This window comes from Columba livia, chromosome 6 (assembly GCF_036013475.1).
Source record: "Columba livia isolate bColLiv1 breed racing homer chromosome 6, bColLiv1.pat.W.v2, whole genome shotgun sequence".
Lineage (NCBI taxonomy): Eukaryota > Metazoa > Chordata > Aves > Columbiformes > Columbidae > Columba > Columba livia.
The window spans coordinates 30,486,313-30,513,931 of record NC_088607.1 but is presented as its reverse complement, the minus strand read 5'-3'; the positions used below and the strand labels follow the sequence as shown (position 1 = coordinate 30,513,931).

Here is a 27,619-nt window from a genome sequence, read left to right as displayed (position 1 = left end):
CATGGTGAACTTTTCTAGCAAAACCAGATAATTTTTTGCTCTCTCAATAAAACAAACAAAAAACCAAACAACAGCAAAAAAAATCAACCAAACAAACTAAAAAAAAGGCAGAATCAAAAAAAAACCTAAACCAAAATGGGAGCGGCAAGGAAATAAGTGCTGAAATCCACAGAGGAAAAAAAAAAGTACGGCCTTCTGTCCCAGTAACTGGTCTTCTTTGGCACTTGAGAACGATCACAAGTAGTTTGCCTTTTTATTCATATAGAACAAAATTTACAAAGTCATTCATACATTTTTGTTTTGTTTTGTTTTTTTTTTCTTTTGCTTTTTACTGACTTTGAAAATTGGGAATATTCAAAATACACTTTTACCCCACTTCATTCTTTCATTATTTACAGGTATATACATGAAAAATGTAAGAGTTTGTTTTATTTTTTTTTGTTGTTTCTTTTAAGTTTTGTATTAAAAAGCTCTGCTGGTTGTTTTACTGTTTATTTTTGTCATATGGATGTTCCATGTGAGGGCTCCATTGCTTCTGGAATGACTCCCCCCGGCACAGACTGAAATGACATTGGGATCGGGGTTTTCACGGGACTCTGCCGAAATAGTCCTCCATTTGGCGACCTGTGTTTACACTGTATGGAGGGCATGGTGGCCGAGCTGCTCAGGGGCAGCGGCAGGTTGCTGCCCGAGGCAGCTGTGAGTGTCCTGCTGGCACCATGAGTTGTCTGTTCTGGTAAAAAGGTGGTGACAGAAAGTTGTGTGTTCTGGTATTCGCGTACCGGCTCCAGGGTCTGAGTTGGCTGCATGCCACCAATCTCCAAGGCTGAGATTTCAATGGACGCTGGAGAGATCTGCTTGTGGGCTATGTCTTCATCAATTAAACTGTTCATGCGTCTATGGACCTGTTCCAGGTTCACTTCTTTGTCCTAGTGAAGAAGAAACCAAAACAATCAGTCCAAACACAATCACCAACCCCATCCGGCCCCCTTCCACTTCTGTGTGCCAGGAGTTGTTGTTTATTCATTACATCTCTTCGATTTCACCTGTACCTGTACAAAACCTCAAGGTCTGCCCAACATCTCCAGCTGAGAAACACATGCTGAAGAAAACATCAGCTCAATCTCAGCCTGCGAAAACACCGATGTTGTCAATACCATCCTCCTTGGAGGTAAGCTGATGGCTTTGGATCAGCTAACAGGAGCTGGCACCAAGGACAAACACATTCCACAAACCCTTTGTTCACTCTGAACAAGCCCAGATTAAAAAAAAGAAGCAGGCAAACAAATGAGCTGTGACTCCAAATTCCAGTGAGCAGCTCACCACCTTGTAACCACAAGATCTCTCACCACTGTCTCATCCAGCTGCAGTGCCTTTTCTAAGGAACATGTCAGTAAAACACTGCACAGTCTAGCTGACTCCAGTTGCTTCATGTGCCAAAATCTACTGATGAGGGCCTGTGGTGCTGAAGAAGTCTTCTTTTCCCAGTAGGAAGCCCTGGGTGGCCAGCGTAGCACATACTACAGACCTACTGGAACAGCACTGAGAGAGACCTACTCTGGGAGCTGTAGAGAGGGGACCACTCATTTGTGTTTTGAACAGTTGTGTGACCAGCTGTAACCTGTCTGTCATCTTGACATGTCATCTGGTAAATGTCTCTGGTTAGTGCCTGGGAGAGTAACGCTGGTCTTTAGAAAATGTATAACCATCTGAGAATGCATTAGCTAAGGGTCTCAGAATGGACTCCTGAAGAGACTTTCATCACCACTTGCTTAACGTGTTTTAGCCTCCAGGAGGAAATAGAGCCAAGGAAGTCGTCTTTGAAAGCTGAAGCAGCCAAGACCTACAATAGGCTGTTTATCACCTCGGCGCAGCATTCAGGCTGCTCAATTTGGAAAGCAATGAAACTGGCAGGGCAAAGGCAACCACCTGGGATGCTGTATGACTGGATTCTAATAGCTAGCATTGTACTGCCAATAAAAAGGTATTGTATTATATCATTTCTCTATATTTCATAAAGCACAGCTATGATCTGCAATTGTAGTTATTTAATGCATGTCTAACATACAGAAGACTAACAGCAAAGCATCTATAAAAGCCCAACAATCCTGGACCTGGAGAACTTCCCTGGTCTGACAGAAACCTGTAATTACACTAGGCAGCTAGCAAGATTCCAGCCTAAAAAGCAGGACCACCCAAAATTTTTTATATTCCAGTAATTCTTGGATGCCCGCAGACCAACATGTTGGCAAAACCCAACACCAGCCGTCTTACCGATGTTCTGATTCACGCCAAAAACTAGGCTCTTGGAACAGAGAAGTACACGGTGCTACTGCCACCCACTCCTCATGATCTCTTGCCACTGGTGTTCAAGTGGAGCACAGAGAAGTACAATATTATTCCAGTGGTATCCACTGCTATACAACATTGCTTTCACCTATAAATTGACAAGTCAACTCCAAAGCCCTTGATTCCAGTCAATGTCAACTACAGATTTGATTCTAATCCTCTGACTTAACACCACTTCTACATTACTCGAGAACTGTTGGATTTGCTGATCTCTGCATGGATTTGGAAATGTATTAGTGTTACATGATGACGAACCCAAACCTGTGTCCTTAGCTTAGGCTAAATCCATATTGTTTTCAAGTGGCATACAATTGTTCAACAATTACTGGTCTGAGTTGCACATTGCACCTCCTTTGCTAATCAGTAGAAAATGAATTCCTACTTCATTTACATCAAAAATCTAACAAAGCTCCCAAGAATCCTGGGAATATCACCTTCCTTACTAGTATTTTTTTTTTTTTTTAAATACTGCTTTTTTAAGGTAAATCCGACAAAAAGTCAGATAATTTTGAGTTACAGAAAATCAATGGACAATAAATAAAAAAATAAATATTTGTGGCAGAAAGGGACCGTACAATACTTGATCAGATAACCCTTGCAGCTGCATTAAGTTCTTGCCAACCGCCATACCTTACCTGTCAGGCACTTCATTCAATAAGTTAGACAATGCACCAAGCTGGCAAAAACACCAAGGTTCTTTCATAAACCCTGTAGCTAGGGAATTAATGGATTTGTAGTATAATGGCCAGATGATTACATGGATTTAATTCATAATTTTATTATATTTCTAGAATTAAAAATGTGGACTGGGGGCAAGTGTGAGAACTGTTCTTATACTATTCCCTGTTGGGAGTAAGGACTTGACCTCTATGGGCTGTGTTTTCCTCAGCTCTGGGCAATGAAATCTTGTTGCAAAGTTCTGCTTATCCACTAATGTCAGCTGCTACCACCTATGATGATTTCTGTGCCTAAGAAAGGTAACTCCCAGAGGCCTATTACATAATGGTTCTTTGGGTACCCTGTACTATTTCTTTTCTCAAAACTGTTGCTAGCTTTGATTCAGACTCCTAGGTTGGCATCCTAGTTATCTGGGACCCATATTCGTTCATGGCTCATTTGCATTTTTCTGAGCCTTTGCCAGATACTAATGCCTTCTTCAGATCATTTCAAGTGAAAATAGACATCAAGATTTTATTTGTATTTGTATTTTTTGATTGCAAGCACATCCTCAGTGCATTCCATCTTGCTTTGCTACAAGAATAAATAGAATGTGACTGGGATAACTAGCCAAGTCAGAGGGAAATGTAGAGTTTCAATATTTGCAACATGCAGTCATTAACTATTTGCAGAAGAAAAATACATTTGTGAATGAAGTGTGCTCTTTATTTGGAGCATCTGTGCACAAAAGGTCATAAAATTCACAGGATGAGTTAATCCTGGTTATATATTTATTTTAGCTCTTTTAAGATGTAAACATGAAGAGACACAGATGGGATGCTCCTAACAGAAATATCCTGGTCCAGACCAGAGGGATTATCAAGCACCACGTGTTTTGGAACTTTTCCCTCTGCTGGCCTAACAGAGTTGCCCTCTTGTACTGTGTGCAGTCCAGCCCTGGGACAGCATTCCTCAGAAAATGGTGAATTTGCAGTTGCTTAAGATTCACAATATACACTTATGTTTCACTGTGCTGAAGTTTTCATTATCAAGAAAAAGAAAAATGTAATTCCTGCACACAGACAACACATTTTATCTACAACAGAACACTTTATGAAGTAAGTAGAGAAGTAAATGCTTGGGATTTTTTTTAAGGGGTAGGAGTGGGGATTTCATTTGCCTAACTCTAAGCCCTTTTTCAGCAGTAAGGACAACTTTCTGGCCTTATTAGCAGCAGAAAAAAACTTTTTAAAGGCTTCCAAGAGCCCAGAAATTCACATTATTCCTTCTTTTTGTTGTTAAAATAAAATGTTTGTAAAGGTTAAGGAAAACAACTCTGTCTCTGAAGAATAACAAAAACACATTTTTAAAGGTTCTCCCCTTTTTCTTTGTCTTATTACTTGAAGAGCAGCTAAATAACTAAATGTCAAGCTTTTCATGAAACTACCCTAATGTGGAATGTAGGATTTTTCAAATGCTTAAAAAAAACCTAAAGATAAAATTTAGAAACCCTTGAAAATATTAGTTTGCTGTTACATTCTAGAAGCCTGACTTGAATCCCAGTATTTATAGAACTGAATGTAGGAAAGCTTTATTTGACAAGCCAAGCTTTAGAATTTCTAAATTCTGAAAAAACTCATCTTTCTTTTCCTTTATTGTTTTCCTGGAAAATTCAGTAGCAAAGCATATGCTACTGAACAGTAACAAGATAAACAGAAAGAACTCAAATGGTAATAAAGTCAGAAAAACAAATCTTAAATGTTATGATGTTTTGGTCCTTTGTCAGCTCATTGTTCTCCTTTATTTTTAGGTCTAGAATTCTCATTAAATATGGGCTATTTGTTATAATTTCTAAGCACTTACGCTGCATTTTCTTTCATTTCATGAGGCTTTGTGACCTTAACTGTGACATGGTAACGTAGCATTGCAAAAGATTTTAAAGCTTTTGGATGCTGTAACTTTTCTCTATTTTTGTGTTTATCTCTGACAAAATTAATGAATTAAAATTAATAAAGTATTATAAATTAATAAATTGAAGCTTGGAGCCCGGAAATGGCAGCTGAATGGAAAAACTAGGAGCCATAGTGGAGCTTGCTGTGCTAGTTTTCTAGCACAGAGACTTCCCTTACCCAAAAGGGAGCCCCTCAGGGGAAGCCTCACTGCTCCCCCTCACAAAGGTTTTTTGTTTCAGCTCCTCTTAGCTCCAGTTAGGTCTCCCCAAGAGCTGAATGAAAGAGCTCCAAACGTAATACTTCAGTGTTTGTGACAGACACATTAGCAAAGGTTTCTTCTCTTTCTTTTTTTCTACTTAATATGCAAAACTCAGTTAATATTATAAATATGTCATATCTCCAATGCTTCATGCACATTCAACTTCACTTTTCATACACAGCTACATTGGATAAATGTATACGCTTGAGTTGCCAGAAGGAGATCAAATATTTTTCCATTGGTACCTTCATAATTCTATTTTCAATATTAATGTTGTACTCCAAATACATCAGTTGAGGAAATTAATCAGTGAAGGGAAGAACAAAATATCACGTGTAAGAAAAATGAATTATAAACACAGGCTTATCCTCCTCAAGCTTAAGGAAAACAGCTAACCAAACACTGCTGCTGGTCAGGAAATTATCTTATTCATAAATACCAATTTAAATGTAATTCTTCCCCAAGGAGTTTGAGTTCTAGAAGAGTGAATGAAGGGCATGTTTCTGATACATCCCAAGCACTTGATCATGAGTGACAGGCTCAATGGCCCATGACTGACAGTAGAAGCACACTTTGGCAACCGTTGGCACAGACTTGAAGGATTCTCACCAGAATTATTTGGGAACAAATAACCCTGCAGGACTGCACTTGCAAGAAACCATGATTCCCTTTTAGGACTAACCATGTTTGGCCTTATCATGTGGAGACAAATTATGGCAAAATAATTTGACAGTATGATTTACAGAGTAATCAATATTTTTTTTTTAGCTTATTTTCCATGACTTTTGACAGTGGGCTCTAACAAAAGCACGTGGGCAGCCAGACTGAAAGAACATTAGCCTTCTTGGGAGGTTTGGAGTCAGTTACCATTGTCAAATTTGCGAAACACCTCACTGAGTGTTGAAAAGATATTGCCTACATCACAGTAAGTACAATTAATTCAAAGGTAACACTGTTAGCTGCCAGGTGTGGAACAACTGGGATTTTCCAAAAGGAAGATTTTTGAGAAAAATATTTTTATTAAAGACACTAATGTGGCCTTTTGTTCTTACTCATTATTTCTTTGATCTTATCACAAAGTTCAAGAGAAGCCACTCAACATTGCAAGCTGATGAAGCAGTTTCAGTAAGGCCAAAGAAGGAGAACAAATGCCCCAAAAGGAAGGCCAGATATCTGCAGAAATTTGATGCTAAACTGTGCCAAAATGGTGATAAGTTGCATCTGTATCCCATACATGCAAATTAAACCACAATAGACCAGAGGAGAAGAAAAAGACTGATGGTCCTGACCCTAAATATCAACCACTGAAAATTCAGAAATGTAGGCAATATGGGCAGACAGACACATACTTGGAGGGACTGTCGTGAATGTGTCGATACCTGCTGGTCAGATGCTGAAACAGTGCTAAGTGTTAAAAGCCTGTTAGAGTAGTTCTTAATAAGCCTCAGAAGACATGCAGAAAACAATGCCTGAGCACCTTTTAAAGTAATATAGACCTAATCATCAATCATCGCAGATTTCTCTTTTGTTTGCTTGTTGTTTATGTCTTGGGTGACAATATGAAGGATTATCTTTCGGTGAGAGAATGAAACCATATTACATTTTCATTCTGTGAAATAACTATTTTAAAAAATAAGGCAATTTTGTGATCAGGATGAAGGTTCAAAATTTGAGTCAAGCCCCTGCCTCAGACAGACATTTCCTTTTCTGGCCTTGACCAGGTCACATACCAGTCCCTCTACCATCCATATAAAACACCTCTTAACCCACACATATATGTTAAAAAATATGAGTATCAGCTGCCATGAGACACAGACAAGGAAGGCACACGTATACCAGCTAAGCAGAAAGGAAGTGTCTGAGGCACTTCCATGCACAGACAGACATACGGCAGAACTGAAAAACCGCAGAGAAACAAAACTGAAACCGCGAGGTTTCCATGCTCAGGCACCCACAGGCTACTCTCAGCTCAGAGTCAAACCCCACAGCTCCCAGCTCCTGTCTGTGGGATTTCAGACATCATGGATTCAAACATTTAGCTTGTTAAGGAGAAATGAAGAAGCAGCAGCTCAGCATATGTACATTTGTTTAAGATTATTTTGAAATTCTGTCTTCACCCAGGGTCATTATCATTACTTTCAGCTGCAGCTACTGCATATGTAAAGCTGTAATTTTAATTTATTCCAGGAGGCTCTGACAGAGTAGCAAAACCAGACATAATTAGCTTGCTTGAGAAGAAAAAGTAGTGATGATGTATGTAATAGATACGCTGCAAAACAATGACAGCACAGTATGGTGTTATATTAATACAAATAACCCGTTTTCAATAAGACTCAGTTTGCCACACTCATTATTCTTGAGATTCCACAGTCGACAATGCAGTGAAATGCAGACAGACGTGTAAACAGATGCAGCAATGATGTATGTTTGCTGTCATTAATTTAACACAGGCAACTGACCTAGTCAAATGGCACTTAATGTTACATAAAATTTGCTGAGTGGTTTCTGAATGTACTCTGCTAGATGCCAGTGTGGCTGTAACAGTATCTTATTAGAAATAAGGACAGAGGTACCTCAAGAGACTACTTGAAAAACTACTTTTATAAACAGGCCCAAATTTGCAATCAAGGTTCTGCTCTTATAAGTGGAAACTACACCATGTATTTTAAATTAGCAATTAACTAATCTGCCATCTATAAAACAGCTGTTAGAAGAATGCATTGAGACTGACATTCATTGGTGTCCAGTAGACTGTTATCCAATTGAAAGAACAAAAGAAACGAGTTTTGCAATGTATTAATGTGTAATCATCTTCAAAGAAACAAAACTTCATTAAAAATATGTACAAGAGGCCACCTTATTCGCTAGGAGGTGCTCTCCTTCACCAGAGAGCAGAAATTCTTTTGTGAAGAGACAGTAAGATTCTTTTCCTTCTAAGTAAACCTGAAAAAAAAAAAAGTGAGAAATAACAGAACACTGCAAAGACAATGTTACTGTGATAGAAAATTCTTACAAATACATGGCCAAAGTTTATTCCCACCTACCGACAGCCAGAAAATACCTGTAATTGGTGAAAGGAATGAAGCATTATCAAAAAACCTAGAGACTGATGTAGCAACAGTGACTTGCTACAGAATGACTACAAGCAGCGAGGGTTTCAGGAAACAGCCCGTGTCTCCCCACACTCATGTTTCCCTCTTATTCAAGTCGGATTTATCTAACCTGAAGTCACATCTAATCAGGGATCTAGTTCTGCAGATGGCTGTGACTCTCTAACAGTCTGTGTCTATGAGCCTTCTCCAGAAATTCAGCAGACAAGGAGCTCTTCACCAGGCCGCTAAAGCTGAGGATGCACACCAACTGAAACCAGCTAAACTTCTGTCTTTGTTCTACTTTCTGTCTTCAACTGCATCAGCACGCTATGGAACTGTGTGAATGAATATGCAGATGATGTACCATGGGACATGCATCGCACATTTGGTGACAGCAGGTAGCCCCACAGTCTCTTGCAGTGATCTGCTCCCACATTCACCACAATTAACTCAGTGCAATCGCAAAGAAACACTGGCTATGCCTCACAATCAACAGCAGACTCAAACCTGCAAGGTAAGACGCTGTGATAGCATCCTCATTTGTTACTCAATACAAAACAGGAATACCTCAGCCTCATGCTGAGCTATTCAAGCTTTAAAAACCTTACCAACCTTGGTTCATAAGCATTAGAAGCTAGTGACTCAACTACAAAGAAAATGAATTTTACATGTTTCCATTTTTACATGTTTCCACAATTTTCATGAGGTTAAAAATAAACATTTTTCAACGCAAGCAGCAAAATGCAGTACTGAATGTGTGCGGGTTGATGAGCATGCCAATGTCACTGCAAAGGAACTCTTTTAGGAGAAAGGAAAACTTGCACATGGGGAAACCTTGACTGTGCATACACTGCATACATTGTATTTACAGGCATTTCCAACAACACAAAGGTGAGGTTCAAGGGAACTTCCACGGAGAGGTAAAGATGAGGAGAAAACTAGCAAGGATTCATCTATGCAGGCATTTTCATGTTTATTATAAATTCTCACCATGCTTCTGAGGCCCAGCCTCACATCATTGGCCATCTCCACATAGAAAGGGAAAGGAAGATATGGGAAGAAAAAAAAAAGGATCAAGATAGTGAGGCTAATAAAGTAATTATTATTTCATTCTTTTTAGCAAACCATATACTTATTACTTCTTATTCTTCTGGTTTGAAATAGCAAATTCTAGCCACTGCAAACAAAGAGGATGGCCCTGAAGAGGGTGGTGTATTTCAGAATTCAACTAGATCTAAAATGACTCTGTGGGGTGATAGATTGTTCTTTTATGAAGTAAAGATTAGATTCACAAAAGTTCTGTTTCAAAACTCACTAAAAATCAATGGTTTCTTTACATTGTGTTTCACAGTTTTAAAATCATAATTTATTATCTAGTCTATAAGGGATGTAATTTTTCACTTTGCTGAGCCCAAAGCAAAGCAACACTACCCTGTAACAGTCTGATTTATTCTACTGGAGCATCAGGCATAACAGATTGCTCTATCATCATCATCTTTCACCATTTCAGACTAGTGAAGTCCAAATCTCAAAAGTTCCCATGTTTTTCCTATTATGCCAAGAGTAGAAGAGAGAGTTGGGACAGGAGGCACAAGGAGTTGCTTCTACAACCAGCAACAGTCATCTCACAAAACCCCTTCTCTTCACTGCTGCTGTGAGAAAGCTTTTGAAAAATCTTATTCTTGACCATTAGTCACAAATATTTTAATTAAACACTGAATTTTGAAAAGGTTTCTACACCCCCATTCAGGGTTGTATTTTGGAAACTGCCCAAGCTCCTATTTCAACATGAGAAGATATGGCCAACCAGATCATTAACATAGCTCACCATAATAAAAACCTGATAAACAATTTCCCCAAAGAGAACTCTTGGATTCTGAATACTTCTGAAGAAATAGTACTTGTTATGTTGAGTAAAGGATGATTCTGAACTTGCGGAAAATCATAATCAAACCATTAACTTTGTGTTTTGTTTTGGTTTTCTTTAATAATATTTTCCACAACATTAATACCTTTGATTCTTTAATATTTTGCCAGTATTGAACACAGGTTATTTCAGGTATTATAAAAGATTTAAATTCAATAGATAAATAGATTCATAAATCGCTTTTTAATATTGATGTAAGACAAGCTCAATCTTCAGCAAACCACTTCAATGAACATGTAACTTCCAGTTTTTGCTTTACACGTTGTTGGTTTCAAAGCAACTCAGTTTTGATCCTACAACACTAAAATTAGTGAAGTGTTTTAGTGATCTGGGTGAGATCAGGATCAAACTCTTATCTAATTTTAAGTACACGTTTGAATGCTTAGTTGCATTAAGGCCTAAGATACTTTATAAACCACAAAAATGTAAAAAAATTTAAGAAACCAAACACTTTTTTTTTTTTAATTTTAAACTTCTACTGATTTCATTATCACTGAACATTCAACCTCCCCTTAAAAAGTCAACTTTAAACCACCCCTGTAGGCTGAGATAAAATTTACAAACATTAGATCTGTAAACATTGTGTGAAGAATCTAAAAGAATCCAACACATTAAGGCTCCAATTCAGTAAAATGCATAAGCTCATGCCAAGCACATGAGTAGCCACAGAAGTTCTCTGTAATAGGGGTTGTAATGCAACTTAAGCAAGTACTCAAATTCATCACCAAACTGGAACTTTAAACAGGTTGTTTCTTTCCTACTTCCTTGCATAGCAACATTAATTTTTTAAGCGTTTTCCTATATTTTTCCGTTCCCCTAAGGTTCACGCTGAGTAAATCCAGTTTATATCCCTAAGAATCCCATTACCAGGGCTTTCTTATATGACTGAAAGAAAAATTAAACCAAACACAAATATCCCTTCCTTGCAGCCAGGGAAATCACACTGGAATCAAACTTGAATGCTTCAATACTGCTTTGGGTAGCATGAGCCTGGGCCTGATGTCATTAATCACAGGGTTGACATGTCACTTTTAAATGCATTGCAGCCTTGACCTAAATCTGTGGTGATCAATAGCAAGAGCTGACTGATTTCATTGGACTCTGGATAAGCACACTGTCTGGGACCAGATACCAGACAACATCTGCTTCACTGTTAAGGACCCTCTAAGGAGACAATCTTGTTTCTTCCTTCATGTAAGAAGCCAACACTGAGTTAGTTAAGATGCCCTTCCGCTATTATCAGTTTTTGTACAATGCAATTTATATATTATACCTCCACTTTTCCTTTTTTTTTTTTTTTTTTTTTCTGTTTTTTCTTCCGGCTTATGTTTCTTCATCAAACAACATTATGTTTTGCATTCTGGGATGTCTGATTCCTAACACCACTATTCTGATTTTAAAATGCTAGTTAAATGAAGTTTCTCAGCTCATTACATTCAAAGCTAGTTTGAAACTGAATTTCTAGATGGCATTAAAATGCATTATTTTGCCAGTTTTTGCATTATTTATTTCCCCCCCCAAAAAAATCTTTATTTATTGTTAGAAAAGTAGAATACAATACAGTGGTACAAACAAATGATCATTTATATGCAACTGAGCAAAAAATGTACAAAGATTTCAGACATGTCATAAAAATACAGAAAAAAAATAATTTAAAATAAAAAACAGATAAAATATAGAGGACATGCGATGAAGGGAAAATAAAATATCAGTTTGATGATCTCATGTTTCCTTTCACTCTCAAAAGGAACCATCCCTGGAGAAATCAAATTGTCAGATAAAAAGATAACACCAGATAACACCACAAAGGAGACAAGGTAAATGAAGTGACAAAGAAAAAGACAAGGAAAGTGAAAATAATGGTGAAAGCATAAGATTTTAATAATCAAAAATAACACTGCAGACACCATGCTGAAATTACAGAAGCCTCAATTGCCATGGAATAATATCTGGTTGGAGAACTGAAGTGAGATGAATACGGTGCAAACCACAATTCTCAGCAGTGATGGATTTTGACCCATTGGACTCGTAGCTGCTAGCTCATATTTCCACTCCTAAGGTATGCTGGGTTTCATCATCTTCTAATTCCAATGTCCTAGTGGGTAACTTTCATGACTGCTAAAGCTGGAAAAACGGATTTTTGAGGTAGGCTGGAATTTGCATATCTTCAAACAGGAGAACTTAAGGCAGATCATACAAGGCTGCCCTGGCCAGAGATACAGGTTTTATTTCTTTCACCCTGCATACTACAGATATATTTGTAATATCTTTTAGAGTAATTTTGCTGCCTCTCACTATCCTATAGAGCTAGAAAGTATTGCAGAGTCTAGACTTTCTGAGATTTAATAACATTTAAAACATTATGAAGCTGGGAGTAGTTGGAAAGTGGGATGATAAGATGCTGTTACTGGAACAGAAGCTTGTTCCCACTCTGGACAGTACCTGAATTGCTACCCACTTTTAATAATTTAAAAATAAAAAAGTGAGAAAAGTAAAGAGAGTCTGTTGAACAAAATGGTTTTGCAGAAGCATTAGATAGTTAAAAATAACAAACTAAGCTGTAAAGACTGTGGTTGTTAATGAATTATAAATTTGACAGAAGTTACGAGGCAATGACTAGTAAGCAACTCAGGACATGGAAAATGATGCTATTCCTGAACCAGTAAAAAACCAGAATCTTCATGCACTACGAACACACTGGGTATGGTTTCTGAAACACCCACATTGCTACAGGTAGCACAGCTGGTTTGGAGAAAATACATTTCTAATTTATAATATATATTATCTGAGCTAAGAATCAAACTTCTTGAGATCATTCTGACATTGTCTTTCAAGAGTTATATTAACAATAAGTGAATCAATATCACCTTTTATGGGAGATGCAACAAGTACCAGCTCCCAGCAAAAAAAATGTTCCTGTAAAAGTGACTAATCTTCTTTGATGTGGGGTTGCCTGTTAATTCAGTGTTTAGTGAGCACATCTTATGCACAGTGAAAAACATGGGAATTCAACTTCCTTTCCATTAATAAGATGATATTTTATCTTTGCTTCTAAGTTTTCATTGTTTTGAAGACTACTATGTGGATGAACTAGGAGTGCTTTCTTAATAGTTCTGAAGAGAACTCAGAAGTAATAATCTTCAAGGGGAACAGTACATCAGAGTACGACATAGCTGATAAAGCGCAGAAGATGCTGGGGAGCCCATTAAAGTCAGAGGCTACACTTGATCACAATGACAATGAAGATCTGAAAACTGTCTTTCAGTGTGTCAAATGGAATAAAAGATACCAACAACCTAATGAAGTGGTGAAGCACTTGGCAGTTAAATGATCCAAATTATATTATGGCTTACTGCTATAATGAAATAAATGCATAGGACTCATACTAAAAGATATAGAAATCCAGAGGTAATTATTGCAAGCCTGACATTTTTACGGTACCAGATTTCAATACGTTTATCTCATTGCTTCAGTTACTCAAAAGCGGCATAGAGTGACCGAACAGAGATTCCAGAATAAATACTAATTTTATTTTTTTTTTGTATTTACACCTCCCCAAAGTTATGAAGCTTATCTAAGTCAAAAGATTAGATATCAGAATTGCAGACTGTGTAGCGGCTGTGTAAGTTAAATTTCACTGTGAGTATAGGATGGCTGGGTATTAACAACAATTAAGAGAGGATGATTATAAATTCTAGAAAATCTGATCTGAAAGAGATGACCCAATGTAAACTTTCCTGAATTCAAAAATAAGGGCATTTAAACATTACTAGATATCTTTCCAACTTTAAAGGTTACAAACTTGAGCCCTAATAGAAGAATGCAGCATGGTATTGCAGCCATATATTTTTTCTTGATGTTGGAGCTAATCTTTCTTTTGTTAATCTGATTTGATAAGGATTAAATGAATTAAATTAATTAAAAGGAATAACACTGAGATTTTTACAACAGAAGCCATTAGAAACATTTTTTTTACAAATCTGATTCAAATAGCATAAAAATATCTTGTATCAACATCCTGAAAATCAACCCACCCTTCACTCTTCTAGCAAGAAATTTCACTATTCCTTACATGATAGAATTCTGAACCAATGGCAACTGTGTTTTTGGAAAAGTAAACTAAGCCAATCTTTTCTGGAGATTTATCTTAATCAACAAACTTAACGGGACAAAACAATACTATTTTTTTAAATGTGTGGAGTAGATTTTCTTCATATGTGAACAATGTAAAAAATATTCCAATTGGAAGTAGTCTCCATCTGACATAACTCCTCCTAGAGGGTCTCTACAAATGTAGATCAGATTAACATCAAAGTCCAAGTTATGCTGCCAGGTTTCAAAAGCAGCTTCCTGTTCCTCCCAGTTATGTGGTTAACACTAAATCTTTCACACTCATTGTATTTAAGAGTTGTGATTTATACCACACAGACATATAAGGCCTTGAATACCTCAATGTACTTTTATGGCTAACCTCCATAAAAGCCAAAGGAATATGAATTTGAAGAGGAACGCAAGAAACTGGCCAATACCAACACCTTCATGTCAGTTGAAAACATTTCTCTAATGCTAACGAAAGCTGCGCACATTCCTCCAGCCACAGACTCCACAGACCCTTGCCATACAAAATAAAAAGTCTCTAAAACAATCCTTCCTCTCTCTCTCTCCAGCAAGCTGCATGGTCACCCAACCCTGTCGTAAATCTGCCTGGGCAGTCATGCATCCACCTTCTCAACATCTCTTTGTTTTTTGAGCTGGCATTTGTTGGCATGATTCAGACTACCGAGCAGGTCACATCAAAGAGAGAATGTTACACGAGGGCTCTGTGAGTTATAACAGCTCCTCATTCAATCCTGAATCCACTGGAATTTTCTTCGATGGATTTAAAAAGCTCATAACAGAATAAGGGTCACAGAAGTCAAACACCGCCTCCTTGTCCTTTACCTCATGAAGTGATTCAGCATGAAGTTACCACCAAATTTTAATCTTAGGCTGCAAGAAAATCAGTCCCTTCTGTAACCCTCCACAAGCTCTGCACTTCATAGAAGAAAATGCTTGGAAAACAATTTGGTTCCCACAATTTTTAGGTGACACCATAACACTTGCATTTGGCCAAAGCCTTCCCTAAAAGCAAAATCAGTAGCATGACTTAAGTTTGCAGCTATTATGGAGCTAATGACTTGACTGGAGTCTCAGATGCAGCTGAGAGGCAGATTTTAACATTCTGTATATACTATGCATACCATAGCTCCATTATTATGGCTATTGCTGTAAAAAAGCTGGATAATACCCAGTGACAGAAATGAGATACCCTGAATACACACTTCTAGCAGATCAAATCTTCTTTTTGCTTTTGCCCCCCTAAGCAATGTTCAGCCACTGTTCCTGACCCAAGCAGAGGGATCCTCAGGACTCAACACTCCCATCATCTGTGGATCCTGTCCTTCCAAAGTTTTGAAGCCTGGTTCTCCTAAATACATTGAAAATCTACAACCAATCTGTACCATCTCTTCTGAAACCTGGTTTTGCAATTTTGCAGTTCCACTGCAATCCCTTCTCACTAGTAGTAGGTAAATAAAATATCTCTGCCCCACTAATCTACCTAGAAATATCTGCTACAGTGGTTTGCTGACTTATCTGAGTGGCTGTTGTGGTCACTGTGACTGGTTTCCCTGCTCACAGTCCCCAGGCCACCATCTTGCAGGTGGGCAGCCATTACCCACGGGCCAGCTGGTCACGTACCCACTTCCAGCTGCCTGGGTCCATCAGAACAAGGTGCAGTGTGCTCGTTGTGCCCTGCCTGGGGAGAGGGGCTGCAGCCACCGTGGGGCCTGGACTCCCAACTGGGGACACTGCCCTTGGCTGCTGGGCCAGTTCTGGTGTGCACTGGGAGCTCAGATGATGGTTCACATATCACACGACCCTTCTGTAGAGGGTCGGGCCAGAAATAAAGCTCGGATGATAACAACAAAGTGGCCATGCCATGGTTAAGCAGAGGGTCCCTGAAGACCCTGCCTGTCCCTGACAGTGGGCACAGTCACCCTTCCCTCCGGCTGCTCTGACCTGGTCCAGCAGTGATTCTAGCTGCCTGCCTGTCAATGCACCCACCTGTCCTTTTCAGGGACCTCTCAATATGTTCGATCCTGTCTGCCCCGCGTGTCCTCCCTGTGCTTTCCTCCTGGTTGACGCAGCCTGTGAGCCCTTGTCCCTGGGCCCTCTCCTCAGGAACAAGCACTTTCTCTTCCAACCTTAGCACTTACTCATGCCAGGGCTCCCATAGTCTCTGTTCCCTCTCTCTCAGCAGCACCCACAACACCAACCCTTTCTGAGCCCATTTGTGTGTGCTGTGCCCGAGTTTAATTTGCTCCCCTTAACCCAGACTGGCTGCCGACTCAGTTCCACAAATAGGTCACCTTCCCAAGTATGGCTATACCAAACGGGTAACTTCAGTATACTTAAAAAAATGGAACCTTAAAATTATTCTATTGTTTGTCACAAAAACTGCAAAAGATGATGTACAGAGCAACCATAAGGGAAAGGGGAGGAGGATGAGAGGGATGGGAAGGGGAGAAAAAAGATGGTAGGGGCAGGCAGATATGTGTAATAATCCTTTTTATACATATAAAAAGAGAAAAGAAAGGGATGGGCAAAAGGAAAACACTTAAACTCCAGATGACAGATAATTTGTCAGAGATGGAATCTGAGTATTTAAAACTTCTAGCAATAAAAAAGTAAATGATTTCACCATACCTATACAAAACTCTGCTTTTGGAGCATATTCTCATCTCACTCTACAAAGATACACAAAGGTGAGTCCCTGAGCGTAAAGAGTGGAATGCATTGCAGAGTATGGTAAGAAAAATACTTGTGCACGTGCAACATGAGAACACCTTGGACAACGTCTCTGCCCCTTTTCCAGCCAGGATGTCACAGCAGGTATCAAGCTGTCTGTTGCCAGGGTTCAGGCCTTAGCAATGCTAACACGGAGTGGGACCTTTGCGGTTACGTCACAGCAGGAGTGACCTCTACAAGGCAGCAGTGCAAAATACTACAGTGTTTAAGCAAAGAGCAATTAAATATGCACTTCTGTTCATATGAAAGATTCTTTATAAGCAAGAGTACCTACTCATGCTCTCCCTGTTTCTGCTTTTGGAGTGCGGCATTGTGCAAAGTGGAGACACGCTTCCCACAAGTAAAATTTCCCTTTTGCTACTATATGTTGTAGTGTCACAGGCAAGTGACTTTGCAGCTTTGTCCCACAAACATGGTACAGATGTTTATCACCAAGCACTTGATAGATGAATTCAAACGGGAGAAGCAAGAACTCAGAAGAATGGAATCTTACTGATAAATATTTCACAACATTACAAACTGCAACATATATCTTCAGATCCCATTTGCCAGAATTACTTACAGGTGATAGGTATGTCAATTAGTGTGGTACCCCTGGCAACCTGAGAAACATAGATTGGAATTGATGGGCTATGTACTATTTTCCAGCTGTACTGCAGCTCGCTGCTATTATCTGCTTGTAACAAACATCTGTTCCAAGACAAAAGCACCCACAAATGCCTCAGTGTCTCCAAAATTACAAGAGGTTAGTTTGTTAAACATTTAATCTAGGTAAGCAGATACAGGCTTCATGCAAGACAGATCTGAATATTATTCTATCATAGCATTGCTAACTATTAGTCACTGCTGTGCACGAAAACTTCAAACCAAGAAATTCTCAGATATATTTTCCTAGGTAAAATATGTCATATTAAGGTCAGTTTTCTCAGAGCTCCTACTTTCAGAAGTAACTGATTCAAAAGAAACAAATCATTTCAACAGTGTCATGGCAATATGGCTTATTCAATTAATAACTAGCTGGCTTATTTTTGATTACTCATGTACTTCTTCAAACTCAGCCTAGGTCAACCACAAAGAAAAACAGCTACCAGCTGCTGGCAGCTGCACAGCCTGTGCAAGAGGGACGTGGTTCTCACTGCCGATGGATGGGGTCTCAGATCAGAGTAAAAATTACCACAGATGGCACAACCGTGTGCCCATGACTGGTCTCCCTGTCAGTCACAGCAGAGAGGCTGAGGGCATGTTTCTGAACTACTGTCTTACCCCTAAAGATGGTCTCTCCAGGTCAGGGTTGAGGCACATTGGTGGGACAATGTGGGGAAGTTTGCACTGCTGCTGCCCATGCTGTACCTGCTCTATAAATAAATAGAGGACTTTAGTCTCCAGGGCTGTCAGTTGGGCACCTTCCGTGTGCACAAAAGACATGTTTTGTTTTCTTTATTTGTTTAGAAACAACCACCCGAAAAGTTATATGCAAAGCTTAGTATGGCGAATCAAAATAAATCAAGTGTACTGTATGAGAGCACCTAAAATACCACAACTTCCACTCGCTCTCTCTTTCTTTTGTGTTTTCTACTTTTAATTGTGATAAGAATAAAAGTTATGGACCTCTTTCGGTGTTTCTTGATGACAACGGTTGCTGTTCCACCACAACTCCAATGCTGCCACCAAGCACGCAAGAAGAAGGCCTATTGCTAAAATGCAGAAAACGCCTGCAAAACTGTGAAGCTTGAGGGCCTTCCCATCTGTCTGTGCATTTGTATGGCTATTCAGGTCACAACGTCCCATCCGTGGCCACCATTTCTGTTTAAGAACATCCAAATCTCCACTTTCTTGCAACTCTAAGATCCTGCAGAAATTTCAAAAGACAAGTATTATTTTAAAGGATACTTTTTCACAGTTTTTTTTGTCTTTTCTGTATGTTGCATAACTCTTCAGTTTACCATCCCACAATTCAAAACTCCATCCCACTACCACTATGTAGTGTTTTTCATCTGAAATGCCATTATACCAGGATTTCTTTCTACTCACAGCAGCAGGCAAACTCCACTCGGTAAGTTTAGAAAAATAAGAGACTGTCAAAAATTCCACTGCAATGCAAGAAGTATTTCCAAGAGGAATCACTGTATTTGTTAGCCATGGCTGATTTGGCTACATTCAGATGCAACAGCCGATGCCACTAGTGAAACGCTCAACCCACTTCACTGCTGCTCTCCCACAACAATTTCAAAATCATGTGAGACTAAACATGCTACTATTTGTGCACCACTTAATACATATCTGTTTCAGCAGCGACCAACTCATTTACTTCAGCAAATGCAGTTTATTCAAAAGGATTTTACTTCAATGTTGTTAATTCATACCTGAATTACTATGTTAACATTTGCTAATTAATCGCTGTTTTGCCTCTTGTGAAGTGTCCTTTCTCTCCATGAATGATTCATTTTGGATTTGGTTTGACAGCTGTTTTAGTTGTTTATTAACAACCTTTTCTCCTGAGGCAGCTTTGTCTCTGGTTTTGCAGCTGGAGTGTTACCCCTTTTTATAAAGAAAGAGCAAGACGAGGAAATCTTGCTTTAGCTCCTTGCCTGGAGCAGAGCACCCGCTCACCTTCTGCTAAGGCCACACATGCCTGCACAACCGCATCTCATTTCAGTGTACGCATTCACATGAAAAAGACATTCCTAGCAGATAGCTCAGAGACCACTAAATGGCAAAGTCTTATAGTCTCATAGTCTTGGCAATCCCATGCAATACTCAGCAGTTCTTGTTTTCCTGTACCATGGTGAGGCTGTGACATGTCCCTCCACTCTAAAGGATAAACCAGGGGATTATTACTTGCTTACTGCAGGGAGCAAAACATTGCTTCACAGCCTGCAAAATGCAGCATGAATCAAAGATCTCTCTTCAATCTCTCCTGCAGCTCATACAAATCTCTGAAGACATCAGTCCCTTTTCTGTCAGAGGCAGTGCTGCCTGGACAAGCGAGGCCACAAACCGTCTCCAGACCCCTCCTCCCTAAGCAGATGCACAGAGAGCAGAAGTAGCAGCTTTGTTGAAGCCTGAGCTCCTAACCTCTCTGCTGTCACTTATTGACTGTAATTTATTCAATAATTGCCAAAATTAACATGAACCACACCTGGGATGCCTTGCTGGTTGTAGAGAGGAATCCTATGAAATGAGCTTTGTTTCAGTTTACCTCTGGGAGAAGAGATCTCTGTACGGGCTTCCATGCTGGAGTGCTATCCCATATCCTTTGCTGCTGATGCTGTTTCCAATGACAGTCACAGAGCAATCATCATCTGTCAGCGCAGCATATTCCACCACCGTCACATCCCACAGGAAAGCATAGTTTCCTTTCTTTGCCTGTAAATATAGCATGAACACAACACAATCTGAACTAAACTATATTTCTAGGTAGGACCAAGCCCAAGCAAACAAACAAACCCTGAGCTTGTCATTAATCTCTGGTGGTATTTCATTACATCCCAGTTTATCTGCAGACCTCCAACACCTTAGTACATTTTTAACACTTTTCCCTCCCAGCAGTACCTCATCTACTTCAAACCTTACTAAAATATCTTCCAATTTTTATAGAAATACATAGGATAACATAGCCAACTCTAAGTGTAGGCAAGGTTTACATAACAGGTAATTAATTATGAGTGAAAGCTATTACCTTAGCTGATGAAATTTGATGTATGTTTTGTAGGAGATGTGGATTAACAGGAGTGGGACCAGTTCCATACATTCATGTAACTAGACAGGTACAGTGTGAGTACTATGTGGTGCTTCCTTGTCATTACAGTCACCCAAATGGTAACTCTACAGCTTTCCTCATATAAACATGTACATAAACAAAGCTCTTTCTGAGAGCTATGTTAGTCCTGTAAAAAAGCTGTGGTCTGAGCTTAAAAGAGTTTCCTATGTTTTTCACAGGTAAGAAAAGTCACCAGCATCACCTATTATCTCAGTTTTGGGACAAATATTGTTTTATTTTAGTGCACACCCACACAGATGCCCTTAAAAGTCAGCCTTAATTGGGATTCAAACCAAGGCTTGCATGCAGTGCCTACAATGAACGTAAATCATCTTAACGTAAGATGTAAGAAACACCTCTGGATACAGATTCAGTAAAGAAATAAGTCATAGTTTTATTTGGTTAAAGTAATAATTGGTTTCCTAATATATTTAAGTAGTTTGTTTTTAAGTCTCTAGTGAATATCCAGAGCACAACGGAACAGATGGGCTGGAACACTTAATGCAAATAAATGCTTAGTCACAAATGTAGATTTACAAGATTTTTTTTTCAGCTTTGGGTGCTTTCAGATCTTTCTTTAGGTCAGAACAAAGCAAGCCAGGGAGCTGTAGTCCTGCATATATTTATTAATGGGAACTGAGTCACCAAGCTCCTCTAGCAAATGGCTGCAGCTCTGAGACAGAATTAGCTCATCGTTCCACATATTTTCCATTTTTGTGTAAACTCAGTTTTGGGTTCACCTATAAGCCTATATGACTGCCTTAGTAATTTTGGTATACTGGATTAATCAGTTGAGCAAGTAAGCTAATTTTATTTCACCATGCTTTGCCATAAACCACAGTTTTCTGAAGTCCCTGACAGTTGTTTAAATATGACAATAAATCAAATGGGTGATTTATCGTCTAATGGGTAGAATCTAGGGAAACAAAAACTGTATGTTGCCTGGATTTTCTATAAGCTACTTGCCACAATCCACCTCTTTCCCCTTTCCCTTTTATCTGCACTGAGGCAGTCAAAGATCCCAAATTCATTCACTTCTGAGTTAAACCAGAGTAAAAATGTATATCCTTCCTCTTCGCTAAGAGTTAAATGGGCTTGTGTTGACCACCTTGAAAATAATTTTTTGTTAAGGGTATGCCACCATTGTGGGTTTGTCCCCACTTTCTCCTTTGCCACCTCCTTGGTCATTTCTGAGTGACAGTAATTAGTGTATTTAGCTGCAGACAACTATTGTTGTACTAGTAAAACACACAATTAAATTCTAAACTACAGTATGGGCCTTACAGGAGTAACTCAAATAGGAGCCACAAGACTCTAGCATTAAAATAATACATTGATTTAGCTGACAAATTAATGAACTAACATGTTCATAAAAATATATCTCACTTTAATGTTCCTGTATGAAATCAGACCAGAGCCATGCTTCCACTTCTGCATTGTAATACTATCCCTGGCTGTCCACATAAACTGGTAATGGTGGTGCAAAGGAGGTAAGAACAAACAAATCACTCTTTACTATATGTGACAGTCAGAAATGGCTTCATAACCTATCAACACAAGGATGTGTAAAAAATTAAGGATGGCAAGGGAGTGACTCCTCGAAGTATCTAGCCTATATTCAGCCAGCAAACTTCATTCTTGGAAGCCTAAAATGTGCTTTTCAAAGGTGTTTTCTGAGTGATCATGTACCCATAACTAACTCAGTTGTTAGCAGCAAATCTCTGCATCTTGCCCTCTGCTCGTTCTGTGATGGGCTTTAATAATTCACATTTCATGCTTCCACACCTGCGATGGTGCTGACAGGCCTCTGACAGGCAATGGACATCAGTGCCACTGCTCTTCCTGGCAGGGAAGGACCATCAAAAGCCCTCTATTTGTACATCTCAGTCGAGTTGTGTTCTATGGCAAATAGTACACAGGCTTTCACTATCTATAATAAAAAAACATCCAAGTTCCAGTGCATGAAAAATATGTGTTCATGGGACCAAAGAAAACAGCACTTGTCACTGTACAGAGAACTAACCGAAAATCCACGTTATTAGAGAATAAAAACATGCCTGATGGATGTTTAGGAAGAGGAGGCCTCAAAAAGATTGGGCCTAAATCACTGTGTTAAAATGTGTCTTGCATCTTTTCAATTTTTCTGGCTGTGGTTTTTTATTTTTCTTCAATATATTTGTCTGTTTTAAAGAGCTGTATCTTCTATTCATTTCAGAATTGTTCTGTAAATCATCTTTTCAAATTTACAATTTAGCAAAGAACACTGACAACATGTCATACATTCCTCATCTTTTTCTTAGTAATAATTGAGGAACACAGTCTTCCCCAAATATTTCATTTCAACTATAAGTCGATGTCTAGAGAAAAATCACAGCCTTGACTCTACTTTTCAAGCCTCAGTTTTCTGTGTTATTTTATATAGAAGAGCTTTGTACACTGGCTTTTGATGTTGGACAGCAGGTCATTTGAAAAGGTCTACTTCTCTTGCATTTGCAAGTTGTGTCCTACAACTGTAAGGGGTCAATAAACAGTCTAACAGCTTTCTTCATATCAATTTCGTATTTTAATTCCATAAATCATTCTATCCAGTGCCATCATATCTGTAGAGCATTATTTCTCTGACAGCCTGATAATTTTAGCATAATCAGGAACCTAAGTTTAAAACTGTTATTTATACATACTTCTCAACTTCCAGAAATACTGGATGTGAGACTGTTTCCCCTTTCTAGCAATGACAGAATCTCCAAAGATCCCTTTTTCCTAAGGGAAGATTTGTCTCTTCCAAAGCTGATACTTGTGTAATTTTCTACTCTGAAGAGTGGAGACCTTGTACTATTATATTTGTGTGTTCATTGCAGGGAGAGCTTCCTTATGACTAAATGTTTAGTTGCTGTCTAAATTCACTCCCCTTTTTAATATCTCTTGTGGCAGCTAAGCAGTATCATCTGTTCAATTTAAAGAAAAACTATCAAACTTTGAAACATATATGTACAAGACACACAACCACACACATACATCCATGTTCGAGATATGTTTACTTTTTATATACCTTCACTGGACAAGCAGTAAAAGCCAAATAAAATCAAATTGACACTTATTTTCAAACAAAAATCAAACTAAAACTTTTTAAAAGCAGTTCAAACTTTTCATTTTTGTCATGTAAAAGAATACACGTGTGCACTCTCCATTGCTTCTAGGCCAGAGGGGCAATGGAGTTAGGAAACACCTGGCACCGAGCCATGGGATGGATGAGCAGGGAACATATCAAGGCTCCCCAGTTGCATATGACACAGGTGCACCTACCCACATGCAACCAAGTCCTGATCACAATACAGCAAAGATCCATATCCTCAGGCTCTTGCATTCACAGCTCAGCCACCTAAAGCCTGCATTGTACATTTTTAGGGCCCAGAATAGAATTAAAATGTTCTAGTGAGCAGACATCATTCCAAAGGTAATATATAGAGTGAGATGGTAAAAGGGAATGTGGCAAATACCAGCTGAGAATAGGTAAGATAGCTTGAATAAAGAATGACTGAAATGAAATAGAGAATAATGCGCTAAAATTTATAATTTAGACTTTGAATTTGCTTTCATATTTTGCTCCTTTTCTATGGCCTTATCATGACTCTCAGCATGCAAGCATATTGGAAAATAAAACAAAAATATCTTGGTTAAACTTTCAAAAAGCTCTTTAACAGAAATTCAGCCAAAGCAGCACTTATTCCACCTGGGTAGAATACTAAGGTGGTTTACACCAAAGACAGCAGGTTTATCTTTGGTTGAAGAGGTTTAAGAAAACAGGTTTAAGAAAAAAGAAAAAAAGAAACCTCTAGGCAAAACTTACATTAAAAATATTTATTCTTCACAATCATAAAAATTTAAAAGCTAAGGAAGATTGCCTCCTAGATATAAGAAGGACCACAAAGAATACTTTAGAAAAGCAAAAAGCAACCTCATAATGTCAGTCTTCAATATGGGGGGAGATGGAAGAATATTGTTCAAAGGATCCTGGCTTACTGATGGTAAAACGATAGTTTTCAAAGAAAGCATAGTAAGAAATAATAATAGCTTGGAAAAAAAGATTAATTTCAGATTAATCACTTATATGTCTGTGGTTTATCTGAAACTTACGAAGAAGCTACTACACTAGAGACAAAAGTTCAAGAATAATGCAACATTCATCGTTAATTCACTGCTAGAATGGAGTGTCACCGTAGCTGATCCCATTATATGACTGGTATCACAGAAATATCGAAAAGTGACCTTTACATCGGCATTAGAGGAACAGTTCAAAAACCTGCTTGGATAATATTTATTATCTATAAAAAAGTGTTTTAAGAGAAATAATACAATTTAGGTAAAAAAAAGGAAACATGCCAATTAATCCCGTTCAAATTATTTAAAAATTAATATAATTAATGAGCCACTAAAGGATGTAATATATTCAGGTTTTAAGGAATCATTTGCTTTCACTCCAAAGGCTGATGGGAAATTAAATAGTGAAATTTAAGAGGACCCATGAAAACATATGGATGAGCAACCACAATTCATAATATGAAATTCACTGTGGACAATAAATTATTGGAAAAAGTAGTTAAAAAAAACAAAACACCTATTCACTGAACTTTTAAATTACTTTTACTTTCAAAATAAAAATGAACAGAGGTGATTGTTCTATAAGAAGCATTCTGATTTAATGTTTAATGTTGTTTAAGGGAGAGAAACTATCTGAAGGATCAGAAAAGAAAAAAAGAGAAGGAATAACCTGTTACTGTGCCACTGCCTAAATCAATGATACACTCACATTTTGTACTGTATTTGGTTTTGATCACTTCATCAAAAGTGATACACAGGAAGAAAGGATTCAGGGTAATTTTGGCAATAAATTGACTGGATAGGGGAACAAACAGTCTCCATCAGAGCAAGGCTTTAAAAAAATACAACAATAACAATTTAATTCTCCTATGTATATATATAAAAGATATATATATATATGGTGAAACATAGGGACCATATTACTTCATTTGTTCAAAGCAAAAATATCTGCCCACAATGAAAAAAAACACAGGTTATTACATACATGTGGTAACTAAAAATTACCCTGAAGAGCTGATTGTGACCAGGTATTACGCAAACAGTTTGCTAAGATTTACAAATGGCTTAGAAATGTATGATTCCAGTACCAATGTTCACCTGGGATAAGACAGCAGGAGCTGCCCACACCTAGTTTCTTGGGGATCCTGGCTTTAGCTTAACCCAGAAAGAGACTTTCCACAGGACAGCATTAGTCAATCTTTGTCTTTTACAGTATCAGAAAACTCAAGTGACAAAACAACACCGATAATTTGTCTGGTAGCCTCCTCTTACGCTATGCGGAGACATTTATGAGTAGGAGGACGTTTTTCATCAGCAATGACCACTTTCAATGGCATTGGGAGTATGACAAAAGGGTTTGTCTCCCCGGCTCTGAATCGTCTGTCGCTCACGTGGCTCTGCAGTGCATTAATGCCCTTTCCCTGGCTCTACCAGCCTTGCAAAAGCTGTGCCTCGACAATGGGAAATGGTCACTGAGGCTACAGGGACTGTGCTGTGTCAAAAAAGAGACTTCTGCCATGGCAACCAAACGCCACAAGAGCTTTTAGGACTTTTTTTCTGCTATTATCCTTTTGTTTTTAGCTAGTCAAAGGGACTAGGAAAGACTCAGGGAAATGGAGGGTGGCAAATGGAATGGAGACACACACCTGCAATACCTGCCTGTGCCATAAATAAGCAGCACTCTCCTGTTTTGCATTGAAGCACCATTGCTCTGCTTGTAACTGCAGATGAACTGTGACGCTGTCTGAAGAAAAAGGAAAGGGGAAGGAGGGGAGAAGGGCAGTAGGGATTTCTTTTGCATTGTGTAGGGCAAGTCCTCATTCAGAAAAAATGCATTAGGCATTTTTGAATGCTAGAGAGATTTAGATTTTCCATTTCCTATAAAATACACTTTTAAGGAACATTTACACCTCTTTCATGCACCAGTACAAGATTACAGAGGGAAAGTCCCATTTCCTTTGCTGACATCAATTCTCCTTTAGAAAACCAGGATTTCTAGCCGTAATATTTGACATGGAAAACTTATCTACATATTCAAAGAGCTCAATGAGCAAGAAAGAGTAACACTTAAACTATAAGCGCAATAGTTTAGTTGGCAACATTATTAAATATTAAGCCCAATTTCTGTAGGTGTCTAATCAAATAACAGCCTTGGTCAGCTTCAGGGACTGAAGTAAATTTGGTTATTGTTGATGTTAATTGAATGAGCTGATGAAGTTATATAAAAATCACCCTACATTATTGAAATCAAACTTAATATGAAAAGTTATTATCACATAGATAGGCTGAAGCTGTCAGCTTCATACAGACAATGTAATTGGTATTCTGAACAGCCTGCCAGTCTACAGTTACATTTCTGGCTTAGGCAAAGCTAGGTATTGTAAATGGCAGCATGCAGTAGGCTTACAGAATAAGAGTATTTACAATCTCATGCATAAAGAGAGTCCACTGACATAAGAATGGTGAATAAGAAAATTAAAAGTAAAATAGTGTACATTTTTTTAAGCTAAACTGTTTTATTATTGGTTTTAATGCCAGGCTACATAGAAAAATCCTTACTTAATGTCACTATTTCTACCTCCTTTAAATGCTAACAAAGTCTCTTAAACTAGAGGCCTCATTTTCATAAAGTACTGAGCAGATTAAAAAAAAAAAAAAAAAAACAAAAAACATATA

General features: G+C 38.4%; 1 protein-coding gene across 12 annotated transcripts in view; it reads right to left on the bottom strand.

Moving 5' to 3' along the window:
* Positions 1 to 229: 229 nt before the first annotated feature.
* The window catches only part of GRID1 (glutamate ionotropic receptor delta type subunit 1), a 564,590-nt gene continuing 537,200 nt past the window's right edge, over positions 230 to 27,619 (bottom strand). For 3 of the 12 annotated variants that reach the window (XM_065067788.1, XM_065067780.1, XM_065067789.1), the window contains 5 exons: positions 20,285 to 20,451; positions 18,694 to 18,934; positions 18,349 to 18,435; positions 9,300 to 9,335; positions 230 to 929 (listed from right to left, as the gene is read on the bottom strand). In XM_065067788.1, coding sequence (XP_064923860.1) covers positions 501 to 929; positions 9,300 to 9,335; positions 18,349 to 18,435; positions 18,694 to 18,934; positions 20,285 to 20,451 — 960 coding nt within the window. In that variant the 3' untranslated portion in view covers positions 230 to 500. Of the gene's footprint in view, positions 930 to 9,299; positions 9,336 to 11,515; positions 12,361 to 18,348; positions 18,441 to 18,693; positions 18,935 to 20,284; positions 20,452 to 27,619 lie in introns of those variants that run through there. The other 9 variants (XM_021297291.2, XM_065067790.1, XM_065067791.1 and 6 more) reach the window with 7 other exon arrangements.